The sequence below is a fragment of the Chaetodon auriga genome, chromosome 2 (genome assembly GCF_051107435.1).
Source record: "Chaetodon auriga isolate fChaAug3 chromosome 2, fChaAug3.hap1, whole genome shotgun sequence".
NCBI classification, from domain to species: domain Eukaryota; kingdom Metazoa; phylum Chordata; class Actinopteri; order Chaetodontiformes; family Chaetodontidae; genus Chaetodon; species Chaetodon auriga.
In genome coordinates, this window is record NC_135075.1 from 13,446,743 (window position 1) to 13,460,220 (window position 13,478).

At 45.2% G+C, this 13,478-nt stretch overlaps 1 protein-coding gene across 4 annotated transcripts in view; it reads left to right on the plus strand.

The window, feature by feature from the left end:
- srgap2 (SLIT-ROBO Rho GTPase activating protein 2) overlaps positions 1-13,187 on the plus strand; it is a 51,272-nt gene extending 38,085 nt beyond the window's left edge. For 2 of the 4 annotated variants that reach the window (XM_076755444.1, XM_076755447.1), the window contains exons 7-23: positions 296-517; positions 675-776; positions 898-1,095; positions 1,221-1,305; positions 2,144-2,171; positions 2,444-2,474; positions 3,190-3,250; positions 3,447-3,524; positions 3,640-3,774; positions 3,872-3,977; positions 6,288-6,512; positions 7,570-7,649; positions 8,023-8,221; positions 9,055-9,192; positions 9,451-9,697; positions 9,775-9,885; positions 9,973-13,187. In XM_076755444.1, the coding sequence (XP_076611559.1) occupies positions 296-517; positions 675-776; positions 898-1,095; positions 1,221-1,305; positions 2,144-2,171; positions 2,444-2,474; positions 3,190-3,250; positions 3,447-3,524; positions 3,640-3,774; positions 3,872-3,977; positions 6,288-6,512; positions 7,570-7,649; positions 8,023-8,221; positions 9,055-9,192; positions 9,451-9,697; positions 9,775-9,885; positions 9,973-10,536 (2,610 nt within the window). In that variant the 3' untranslated portion in view covers positions 10,537-13,187. The other 2 variants (XM_076755445.1, XM_076755448.1) reach the window with 2 other exon arrangements.
- Positions 13,188-13,478: the final 291 nt, after the last annotated feature.

Below are 13,478 nucleotides of genomic sequence, written 5' to 3' on the forward strand. Positions count from 1 at the left end.
CTCCCACAGAAAGCCAGTGGTCAAAACATGTAGACTGTGTGGAAGCTGTTCATTTTCTGCAGGATAAAAACACCAGCAGCCGGTGGTACCAGCACACTCTGATACAGGGCTAATGTTCACTATATTAGTTTGATGTATCCTAAATTTGATCTGTTGTAGATTGTTTAGGTAAAAACAAATGCAGGTTTAAGACAGTTTTAGAGCAGTCTGACAGGTAACAGCTGGAGACAATTACCAACAGTGTTTGCATGCCATGCCATTATCTTATTATTTTTGTGTGCCTGTGTGTTGGCAGTGCTGTGACCTAGGCTACCACGCCAGCCTTCACCGCGCCCTGAGGACCTACCTGTCTGCAGAACAGAACGTAGAGACGTCCAAACACTCCGGCCTGGAGACGCTGGAGGGAGCCGCAGAGAGTCTGGAAGCCAACGGGGACAAACAGAAACTGATGGAGACCTACAACAACGTCTTCTGCCCCCCGGCTCGCTTTGACTTCCAGTCCCACATGGGAGACACGGTACAGTTGTAGTGCTTGAATCATTATTATGAGCTGTGTGTTTTATTCAGTGATGAAGGCCTCTCATTGAAGTCTGAGCACTGGGAAGGACAGGACGTTTTTGTGATGCTGTTATCTCAAACTGTCTCTCTTTCCACTGTGTTCTGTGTGGGTGTAGATGGGAGTTATGTGTGCACAGCAGCCGGTGGAAGGCGATCTGATCCAGAGGTGTCAGCAGCTGCAGTCCCGCCTCTCCACACTCAAGATTGAGAATGACGAGGTCAGACATCTTTCTACTTCCTCCAGTGTCACTCGTGTCATTATTCTGGTTCATCTTCTGTTACGTGTTCATCACAGTTTTGTTTCATATTTTTTCTTCTCTTCTTTTTACTGCACGTCAGGTGAAGAAAACCATGGAGGCCACTCTGTCCACCATCCAAGACATGGTGACGGTGGAGGACTACGACGTCTCCGAGTGCTTCCACCACAGCAACAGCATGGAGTCGGTCAAGTCCACTTTCAGCGAATCCTATCTCAGCAAGCCCAGCCTGGCCAAACGACGGGCCAACCAGCAGGAGACAGAGCAGTTTTACTTCACGGTCAGTGCTCGTTGTGGTCGTCGACGATTTCTCAGCAGCATTAGTGGGATCAGGCCTCTAACTGACAGAGCAGTGAGCTTCCTGCAGCTATAAATGAGAACACGTTTGTCTTTTGTGTGTTGTAGAAGCTGAAAGAGTTTCTTGAAGGCAGGAACCTGATCACTAAGCTGGAGGCCAAACATGACCTCATCCAGAAGACCCTGGGAGAGAGTGAGTGGGACTGTCGTAGTGTCCTTCATACCTTTTCCACATTGTCCTTGTGTGTCCTGTCTCTGTGTGTGTACTGGGAGCTCCCTGAGTGGGAGGGAGATGGATTCAGGAAGCGCCTGGTGCCCAGAGGCGGAACAGGGAAGCAGATCAGAGAGATGAGTGGGGCACATTAGGGCCCATGCAGGGAAACAGTCTGATATATCTAATAATCACAAGCTGTGTGTGTGTGTGTGTGTGTGTGTGTGTGTGTGTGTGTGAGTGTGAGTGAGTGAGTGGAAGGCTAGGTCACAGTGACAGTGACCATATGTGGATGCAGCTGTGTGTTTTAGTGTGTGGGGGGTGTTCCTCAGGGCTGAATGTGTCCATATTTCCACAACCTTACAGGAAAACTCTGTGTGTGTGTGTGTGTGTGTGTGTGTGTGTGTGTGTGTGTGTGTGTGTGTGTGCGCGTGTGCCCTTGTATTACTCATGTGGGGACAAAAATCTGTTTATACAGTCACATGTGGGGACTCACCTTACTTGGGGGGACAAAATACAGATCCCCACAAGTTAAATCACTACCTTTTAGGGTAAAGCCTGAGGATAGGGTTACAGGTTAGGTAAGGTTAGCTTAGGTTGGGTTAGGAATAGGCAAATAGTGGTTATGGTTAGGGTTGGGGTAAGTCTCCAGGAAATGAATGTAAGTCTATGTAATGTCCCCATGAGCGATGAAACCCCCCCATGTGTGTGTGTGTGCATGTGTGTGTGTCCATCTGAAGCTGTTTCCTCATGTGTCCTGGTTCTACTATAACTGTCTATCCCTCTCCCCTCCCCCTCTTCCTGTTTCTCCCTCCTTTAGGTCAGAAGACTGACTGTTGCCTTGCCAGGTAGGTGTGGTGAAGGAAGGAAATATGCTCACACACACACACACATGCATACACACGCACTTACACTTACACCATAGCGGTGTTTAAGCTTGATTTCTTGGCAACTAGGGGTATTATTTTCCCTGTCACTGTTTATAGATATTCTCAACACGTGCACATGTGTCTGTGTATACAAATAGAGCGTTACCAGAGTTGTGAGTATAAATAGACTTTCTCCAGAGACATAATGACAGACTGCTGTTTCTTTCTCTCCCATCTCTCCCTCTGTGTAGTGGACGGAGGAACTCGTCGGTACGGAAACAGGTAATTATCTGTCATAAGTGCTCGTGTGTTTGTTTCTGAGTGGTTATCAGCTTCTCAGTTAGAGCTGCTGTAGCTTTGTTTTTAACTGGAGCCGTGTGTTTTCTGACAGGACGTATAGATACCTAGAGGCTGAAAGCACTTCGGTTATTATCACACATAACCACGTACACAAATATATATGCATTTCCTCTCAGCAGTTGCATTTGCACAGCCTGTTGGTGGACTGCAGTGCACTCTGAAACAACACTGAAGTGATCAAAAGCAACTGCTTCACAAGGGGAATCTCGTGTTTGTGGCTCCCCCTTGTGGGTGGTTTGTGTTTTTAGCCATCAGCTCTCACTTCACAGAGAAATCAGTTGATTGTTCATTTGAAATTCAGTTTGGTTTTTTTTTTTCCACATATTAAACACAGCGGGGTTCGTCTAACATTGAGTACATATATCGTCCAGTGTGCACTGCACAGCCTTCACCTCCCGGAGATTTCTGGAAACCCCAAACAAACAAAGGGAAAAGGAAAAAGCACTGTCTCCTAGCAACAGCTGGGTAGTGCGCCCACCCTCTCCCCATGCATAAATGTGTGCACCGATGCATGTGCGTGTGCAGACGTGTGTGTGGAAATCCTCCTGACAAGACGTGCACTGTGTGATTTCATTTCCACGCCATTCTCCCATCTTGTCTTCCTCTGTCGGGAGTAACTCCTGTCCCCCTGTTTCAGGACTCGGGTGAAGCCATTCCTCTGATGGTCGAGAGCTGCATCCGCTTCATCAGTCGCCATGGTGAGTGGAATTCTCCAGCGAAGTGATAGGTTTAGCATCCGCTTTTCCTGCACACTGATTGGCTGCGTTGTCATGTCAGGTGTGATTGGCCCTGGTTAAAATCAAACTGGAGATTTTTACAGAACTTCTTACCTAATTTAACACCTCTCTGTGCGTGCGCGTGCGTGCGTGTGTGTGCATGTGTTTGTGTGTGTAGGTCTGCAGCATGAGGGTATCTTCAGAGTGTCAGGCTCTCAGGTGGAAGTCAATGACATCAAGAATGCCTTTGAGAGAGGTAAGACCATCATCCAGCAGCAAACATTAGCACTTTAATCAGTTTTGTCCAGTGCTTAATTATCGTTTCACTCCCTCGTCCTCCCACTTGTCTCCGTCTTCTTCTCTGCATGTAGGTGAGGACCCGCTGGCAGGGGACCAGAATGACCACGACATGGACTCCATTGCTGGCGTCCTGAAGCTCTACTTCAGAGGACTGGACCATGCCCTCTTCCCTAAGGAAGTCTTCCATGACCTCATATCCTGCGTCTGTAAGTCTCTCGTCCTTCGGCCTGTTTTGTGTGTGTGTGTTTATGTGCTTGATTGTGTGAGTAATCTCCTGGGTGTCATGGCTGTGTTATATTCCAGCGATGGAGAGCCTCCAGGAGCGGGCAGTCCACATCAAGAAAGTTCTGCAATCTCTGCCGAGCAAAACCCTCATCATCATGAGATACCTGTTCGCCTTCCTCAACCAGTGAGTTGCAGCACACACACACACACACACACACACACACACACACACACACACAAGAGGATCTGAGAAATCAACCATATAAAGTTGCTTTGAGAATAAATGGTTCTAGGTAATTGTTGAAATAAGACAGATTTTTGTTCAAGGCTAGTCATTATCCTTGAATTTTAAACTGTGTATTAGATGACATAACAGGAGAAAAACCAGAGAACTAATTCACACTTACAAAAGCAAAGACACACTGAACTGCAAGGAGCAGTTTGTCAGTAAAACCAGTTTGACAATATATTTGAGTTTCGATATATCTTCAAGCCTGAGGCATGCACTTCAAAAAGACGCTAGATGTTTGGTTGTTGTAGTTTCAGAAATGGCGACAACATAGTTGCTTAACGCAGACAGTCTGTATCAGCGTAGAGGAACACTGGTGGTAAGCAGATGACGGATGAAGCTCACAAACAAGGCGAGATGGACGGTGACATGGTAGCAGCAGAAACAACCTCTGTGACTCGGGAAACAAGCTATGATATTAAACAAAGACAGATGATCACACACTAAGAGGCTTGTGTCAATATCCTTCAAACATCCAGGTTCATTAAATCACACGTGCAGCTGTGTGGAAAATGCATTTGGCCTCAGGCTTCCTCATGTTTGCTTTACAGTGATCTCACACAAAGAACACCAAAGAGCCGAGCACCCGACCTACATCAGCCTCTGCAGTGAGCATGTCACAGAGTGTAGGGTGAAAACGACCGCAGCCATTACTCTGACCACAGAACCATATGTATTGAGATGACAGCCCCTTCACTCTATGCTAATATGAGTTACAGTATGATGTCACATTCACAGTCCGTTGCTTTCAATCTCAATCAGTGTACTGAATCATCTTTCAGTATCAAAGTCTGCTGACTATAGAAACAGTTTTCAGTCACTATAAACCACTAAAAGGAACAGATGAGCCATATAAAAGGCTAAAGGGAAGACAATCAAATATGCTACATAAAACTGCTAAAGTCCATGATTTCACTGAATGCAGCAGGCACAAGTCCACTATAATGACTTTGTAAAGCTGCTGCCATTCTTAGATCTGAACAGTGATGCATAATTTGACGTACAGAGCACAAAACCTGAAACTTGTGCAGTGATTTCTAAAAGTAATAAGCTCTAATAAGCTGCCTGTCAACAGTTAAGGAGCATCCTTTACCCCACACACACTCATAAACTCCACAAATAAACACCAGAATGAGGCTCATTTGGCCTCCTCACACCAATTCTAAACATCCTTTAACCTTTGTGAGAAGTCAAGTATGGACTCTAATGAACGTCCAAAGTGCAAAGAATATTTCCGCCTCTTCATTCTTCAAGGAACTGGAAGCCTCCCTCCTTAGGAGTGGTTCTGTTTTCCACTTCAAGTCAAGTTTATTTGGATAACCCAGCATCATATACAGGGCCAAGAAATAGTAAGAGAAAATGGTGGATTTCCCTGCATTTTTGCGTCGTTCTGTCATAAAATGTGGTCTGACATTCTTCAAAGTCACACGAATGGATGAGCATCTGCCTGAAATAATCACGTAAAAACAATTGCATGTTTTGTTGTATTTATTAAGTTGAGTTTTTTTTTTTTTATAGCGCTGACCTCAGCCAAGTGTCTCCTGCATGTGTTGAGCACATCTCCACATTCACCAGGAGAAATTTGGAGCATTTCGCTGTTCAAAATTGTGTAATTATGTTGTCATTTCAGGAATGTCTTTCATGAATGGCTCTCTTCAGTTCATGTCACAGAGTCTTAATTGATTTGAGGCCAAGATTGACCTCAGCTACTCTCAAGTGCTTCTTTTCTAATGTCTGAGCCAGCTTGTAGTTCATTTTTCACAGTGTTTAGGCACATTTTTGTGTTACATCTCCCAGCTCCTGTTCAGCATCACATGACTGACAGCTACCCTGACAAGTGAACTTGTGACTTTGAGGTATTTACACAAGACCTTGAATGTAACCCAGGCATTCTCTTCCACCTTTTTGCCATCTGCCTCGTTGGAAGTACTCTGAAAGCACATGTGAATGAGGGATGGTTCACATCAGCTTGTGCTAAAGGTCATTTATGAAGGGCTCCACATACTGTTTACTTATTATGATGGTTTTATACTCGTGTATCTGACATACACAGATATACAGTCACAGTTTACGCTCAGGCAGGGAGGGTGATGTAGGGTATAAATGACATGTCATGGTTGTGTGCATGGTCAGTTTTCTATATCTTATATGTTTTAGAGGAGGAGGTAATGCCCTCTAAATGACTCTGCTTTCTCTTCCACCCAGCTTGTCTCAGTACAGCGAGGAGAACATGATGGACCCCTACAACCTGGCCATCTGTTTCGGCCCCACCCTGATGTCTGTCCCAGAAGGCCACGACCAGGTCTCTTGCCAGGCTCATGTCAATGAGCTCATTAAAACTATCATCATCCACCATGACACCATCTTTCCCGGACCGCAGGACCTGCAGGGCCCCGTCTACACCATCCCTGGAGCTGGAGATGACTTCTGGTGAGTGTGTATGTGAGGGGAGTTCGAGGAGTCATAAGGAGGGTAGGAGCTTGAATTGTTAAAGCCAGTAGGAAGCAGGGAATGTCTTGTCCAACTGGTATCAAACAATGGGGGGCTTGGAGATGACAAGGAGGCCAGAGTGGCGGGGGGGCAGATGGTTGATTTAGGGGCTGCTGTGGAGTGATGGGGTTCTCAGCCTGTCTGCTCCGCTCAGGGCCAGGGGGCCACAAGGATCAGCTTACCCTCCATCACACAGGAGAATAAGCACCGCCTGACCACATCTGCCTGGGAGAGCACAGCATGCACACACCGCAATGCACACAAGGACCAACTTTCAATTTTACTGTAATGACAAGCCTCGGCACCAGTTATTATGATTACTGCTGCCAGTCAGCGCTGTTGTTTAGACTGTAAGTCACACTGGAGGAGCAGCTCTCAAGCTCTGCTGTAGGAAATGTAGACAGAAAATGTTAGCACACTGGCATGGCTCGGCTTTGTTGCACCCAGGGCCATAGCTACCATTTAGGTCATGTGACTGTTACTGTACTTATACTGGGAATTGGGAGGTTTTAGCAATTTTGAGGGAGTCTGCATTCAACAATTAAAGCAAAATTTGCTATATTTTAAAATACTTGATGAAGCATTCAACATTTTCCCTTTATTATTTCACTCCTGGCAGTGTAGAGCTCTCAGTACACATAATAAAACATGCCAGAACCACACTTCATTATGTGCATTGACATTCCTGGCAGTGTGGAGAATGACTGGAAATGACATTTACAGAAAATATAATTGGAACAGTTGAGAAAAGACGAAAACTCTGAATAGGGCAGGCGGACAGCACATTTTCATCAAGAAATGTTATTTGAAGGAGTGTACAAGTTTCCAGTGTGTTTCTACTCTGACCAGCGAGCGGTGGCGTGGTGCTTACAGTATGAGTTTATGTGATTTAATGGAAGAATATGAGGTCAGGCTGTGAGTCATCCACATGTGTTGCCTGTCTGAGACTTCTGTAGTTGTGTCCTCTAACCTCATCTGCCCTCTGTCTCCACATCAGTGACAGTCCACACTGTGAGCCCCCCCTGGTGGAAGAGCCTGCGCCTGAGACCATCTCTGTTGGTCACAACAGCGAAGATGGTGCATAACACACACACACACACACACAGACACACACATGCACATGTGAATATATATATATATATATATGAGAGAGAGAGAGAGCTACTCTTTTCACCAGTTTATGAGATCTCTTCCTGCTTTTCTCGCCAGTTACTGTGGCTCTAACCACTTAAACCAGCTCACATTCTGCTCCCAGTAACCTGTTAATCATGCTGCTTTTTTACTGCTCAGCAATTTTAACTTTTGTGCAGCCACCACATGCAGCAGCACTAACCTGCTATGCACTAATCTGGCTTCCCCTCTCCTCCACCTCTGTTTCTCTTCCTTGTTTGTTGCTGCCCCCTGCTTCTCCTTCACTTCCTGTGTCTGTCCACCATCCTCTGAATCTCAGGCTCCTTGGCTGTTTCAGAGTCCGACCCGTTCGAAGCCATTGCTCGGTTCGACTACTCTGGCCGGACAAGTCGGGAGCTGTCATTCAAGAAGGGAGCATCTCTGCTTCTGTACCAGCGAGCCTCTGATGACTGGTGGGAGGGACAACATAACGGAGTGGATGGACTGGTGCCGCACCAGTACATTGTGGTCCAAGACACGTAAGATGTGTTCCGGTCGCTAGTCTTAATCAAACATCGAACATGTGGAACAGAACAACATGTTAATTAAGAAATTACAGTATTACAGTACACTTACAAATTGCCATTTCCAAGCACTGTCTGCATAGATGTGCAGTAAAACTGGTCTCTTTGATTGACTCTGACTGTCATGTTTGAAAGACAACTTCTGTCAAATGATGTTAAATATTCAACCATAGTGAGCTTTGACAACGGAGATAAGACGAGAGGCAATCTCTGGACTGGATCCTTGAAAGAGGCAGTTTTATTAAACGTTAAAGCCTTTGATGAGGTGCTCATATCATAAAAGCAAAATATTTCTCTTTAGTCATTTCATCGACTTGTCCTTTACATTCTGGGTTGTATCTTCTCAGATGAATTATAGAAATTTTCATGTAACACTGTAAAGACTTGCCCTCGTTCACCTGTTGGCCTGCTGGGAAATCTGGGTCTTATTCTTTCTGTTGTGAATATTCATCATGATAAAAAATTTGACTGAGCTGTTCTGTTGTAGAGGTTTGGGAAATGCAATCTCTGGCTATGAGACCTTCTCCAAAAACCAGAAATAGAAATGACGCTTGGTCTTTGATCTGATCAGAAGTAAACACAGACAGTAGCCCAGTGGAAATCCCCACAGCTACGGAAGTTAACCTGCTGTGATGCGCAGTGAACTGCATATCATAGCACATCAACGTCCTCGTCAGCTTTTTCTCTCAGAAGTAATTCATACGTGTGACAGAAAGTTCCTCCTCTGCTGCCTTGGTGCGAGATAGAAGCACAGCAATCATTTCTGAGCTATGTCTTGGTTGTTTCAGGGCTGACGGGGGCAGGGGAAGTCCAAAGCCGGATGTGGACAGCAGGGACCTGCTGGAGGAGAGGGTGTCTACTCGAGGCAGCGCTGCCTCTCCTACTGGAGCTCATGTGGCTGACATCTACCTGGCCAACTTGAACAAGTGCGTCTCATGTGCAGAAACAGACTATTTACAGTGTATCAGAGATTTTCATCTGCAACTTTAGCTTTCAGTTGAGTGAAATGAATTGTGTGGAAATCGACAACAACAACAACGACAAAACAAGATTTGGAAGTGGGAGTGATTTTTGTTGTTGTTGTTTTCAGACTTCTTTGCCCTGAGTTGGCTGACTCCTTGAACCCAATCCCAGCAACACGGTAAATAATAGAAAAACATAACTGAAATATTTGTCTCACTCAGGATGAGGAAACGTCCGGAGTCCGGGAGCATCCGGAGAACATTCCGGGGCTCAGAGAGTGACAGTACCAGTCCAGGAGCCAGTGGAAGTGGAGGAGGGGGAGCAGGAGGAGGAGGAGGAGGAGGAGGCGTGAGAACCGCTTCTCTTCCTGTCGGTGGGGCTCTGGTGAAAGAAACTGGAGACAAACGACCCGTCAGTGCTCATAGCATCCTCAACTCAGTCACTCGCCACTCCTCTCTCAAGACCAAGGTACTGTAGCATCTTATGGGCTGCATTAACGCAGAGAATGAACAGCTTTTTTAATACTTGGCTTCATGAATGTTTAGGTGGAGAGTCCACAGTTACGCAAGACAACTACAGCAGGGCGCTCTAAGAGCTTCAGCAACCACAGACCACTGGACCCTGAGGTCATAGCCCAGGTGGAGCACAGCTCGCAGGTACAGATCAGTGACATCACCGTCTGCTACTCTGAGTATTTAATACACAAGCGAATATTTACTTGAAGTCTTCCTCTTGTGTCACAGGACATTGAGACTGCGATGAGCTCTGCCCTGAGTGAGCTCAGTAAGTTGGAGAGACAGAGCACCTCGAAGCACACACACACCCCTGACGTGGTCCTGGACACACTGGAGCAGCTGAAAGGAGTGGGTGGTGGAGGAGGAGGAGGAGCCTCGGAACCCTCCAGTCCGCTCCACTCACGTCTGTTACGGGACAGCGAGGGGAGCTCCTCGCACGCCCACCCGCTTCAGCGCAGCGCCTCCTCAGCCAGCGACGTGCCCTCCTCCTTCCGCCCGGCCAAGAGCCAGCCGCGGAGCCCCCTGCCCTCTGCCACATCCCCCTCTCTCTCCTCCTCCTCCCTCTCCTCATCTGTACCTTCTTTTAGGGAGCTGCGCCCCCCAGCAACAAGGCCTAAACCGGTGGTGTTCCCAAAGAGCGGAGGAGGAGGTGGCAGTCCTGCCATGGGTTCTCCGACATCTACTGTGCCCCCTACTCCTCCTCCTCCACCCGTAGGCCACACACACTCTCTCCCTCACACCCCTCCTCCTCCACCTCCACCCCAGTCTAACGACAAATCCTGCCCAGCTTAGGACCTCTCAGTCTGATCCATGATACTGATTCTTACAAACTCTTTGATTCTTACAGCTCTTCTACCAGGTGCGGAAAGCACTTCACTTGTTTTACACGAGACCTAACCCACTACTATACTGTAGCATTCACTTGTTGGTGTCCAGGCGAGTTCGTAAGACGCCATGTTCCCTTTAGAGTGTCAAGAGTTACTTCTGCCCTCCCCTGGCAGCTCTGCGTACTACAGGTCAGCTATCACAGGGCGCAGCTTAGCGAACACCCTTCAAAGACACTTCTTTTTCTTTGCCACCACAGAGATTCCAGGGATCACTGGATTTTAAAATCTTGTACAAGGGAACAGGACTCAGGATGGACACCTACAGACCTACGGCTTACACACACTAGTTTGTGACGTTTGAAATTGTGTTTGAGTGGGCGTGCAAGAGTGTTACTTGCCTTTACACACAGATCTAAGTGAGGAACAAAAAGCACTGTTTGATTTTTGTATAGTAGACATGACAGTTTTTTCTTTTCTTTTTAATGACCCATGACTAGCGGACTGGAAGGGAGTGTTTGATTCCTGAGAATAGACTGTGAAATGCTAAGCTCTCATTCTGTGTAGAAATGAAGCTCACTGACTTGCTGCTTCAGAAGTGGAAGAAATGCAGATAAAGGTGGCGTTTTGGTTGATGATGAAAGGAGAGAAAACTGGGCCAAAAATCAGTCTAAGTCATGTGATCAAGAGCTTTATTTTATCTCTTCCTCCAGTGTTTGATATGTTGGTGACTTTTTTTTTTTTTATTGTTGTTCAGTACTAGTATCACAACAGGAGCATAGCAGGAGCAGTGTTCTCCACAACATAACAACAGTAATTCTAAATCTAAATATAGCAATAAAAATAATGAAAGCTGGTAGTTTGAGGCATTATGCTGCTTCCCTCTTGCAGCTCTGTGTATGTGGAGGACCACTGAAACCCAGCATTTTTATAGGTAATGTTGGACTGTACACACACAGACACACATTTTCTCCAAATGTGTGTGTGTGGTGTTGTTTTGCGGCAGCTAAACGCCTTTCAGGTTTTCCTTGCATGCTGGGGCCGTAGACAGCAGCCACGGTGGCGAGCTGGCTGATTGCATCAGTTTATATATCTGCAGTACCAGCTTCAAGACAACTTCAGAGTTACAGCTTGCTCCTTTAACTATATGCTTCAGACGTAACAGTAAAAAAGGGTTTTATTATTCTAATGGTGTGTATGTATTTGTAATAATCATGATAACTGGAAGCATGGAGCTGAGGATCCTCCTGAGTGTGTTTAGAAAGAAGCACAACCAACCACCTCATCCAATGCGTTCTTAAGCAAAGTTTGCTTTTATTATTATTATTATTATTATTTTCCAGTTGTTTATTAATGCTCAGAGTCTGTAATGGTAAAATGTTGAACTGTGTAGCTGTCTGGGTGTGTGCATGTGTGTGTGCACCTGTGTGAACATGCGTGGATGTCGAGTATGTATGCACCCCACCCCTGCCCCCACCTATCATAAAGGGATGCCACCCGACAGCACCTGTCTGGAGACACACAGGAAAACACTTCTCCCATATTCTGGAGTACCAGAAGCCTTCGTGCTGAGTTAATATGCACTGTGTACGTGTGACCAGATAAAAAATAAACCTGCAGGGATACATGAACTGTTGTCTCGTCCTCAGTCGCTGCTGTAACAACACCAGTGGCAGGCTAGCTTTAAGTAGAAATAGGATGAGAAAACCCAAATCTAAGGACTTAAACGTCTCTTCTTTCTTTTTTAAACATATATTATTTGCTAAAATGTACCTTTGCAAAATTTGATCTGATGATGAATTAAGGAATATGTGAATAATTTAGCAAACACTGACTTCAAAAGTGGACACATGCCATTCAGAGTAAACTGAATAAAGCCTTTTCTGTTGTATTTCACCCTCTTGAAAAAGTATTGAAGTCATTTTACATAGGCGTCCTCATATTCCCCTTCCTCAACCCTTCTCCCACAAATACAGCACATACTGCATTCCTGTATGCTCTCTACCAGGTAAAGAATTATAATTAAGGTTTTTTAATCTCTGTATACTGTTTGTATATTACCTGGTGTATTTGTGTCGCTCTTACCTCATCGTGACAACTGGAGGGAGTGTGACCGTGTGTGTGTTTCTGGTGAGAGATGAACTCGCCTTATCAACGCGCACACACACACTTTCACACATACAGACGTGCATGTGGTTGGTTGGTGTGTTTTGTCCCGGCTGTGCTGTTAAAGGGGAGCTGGGACTCTCTTCGATCTCAAATCAATCATTGTGCACTTGAACAACTTGGCTTGCGTGTGGACTAACTGTGTGGGGATGATTTGTCTGAATTGAATATTGTGAAATATGCATTTTTGTGTCCATTTGAAAACAGCAGAACTAAAAAAAAAAAAAAGACTGTAATGTCAAATCTATTTATAGTTGTCTCTGTATTACTGGAGAATCCTGTGTTCAGATGTACTTTGTATATACAATGTTGTACATTACAGAGGTACACTCTTTTTTGGTACAATATTGTACAGTAATAGCAATAGTAGTTTAATCAAATAGGCCTTATATAATTCTATGTGTAGTTCTTGTAGTAGATCTGTTTTTTAATAAACATTGCTTGCTATAAAGATTCTTGAATTCTTTGATGTTTTTAAAAGTGAAGAGAAAATATTACACATTTCATTTCAGAAAATCATCCACAAGAATGGTGATAAAAAAATAATGATAGAGATGCTGAAAAGCAAGTACTGTGGTTCTCAAGCATGTTGACAGACCAGGAATATACAACACGGAGACACAAGTGAAAGACAAACTGAGGGGTTAAAAAAATGGTTAGATGGTTCATTGGAAACAAAACTTAAAGCGGTACTCCAGTGTCACACTTCTGTAAGGATGAGAGACTCACAAGAGACATATTTAA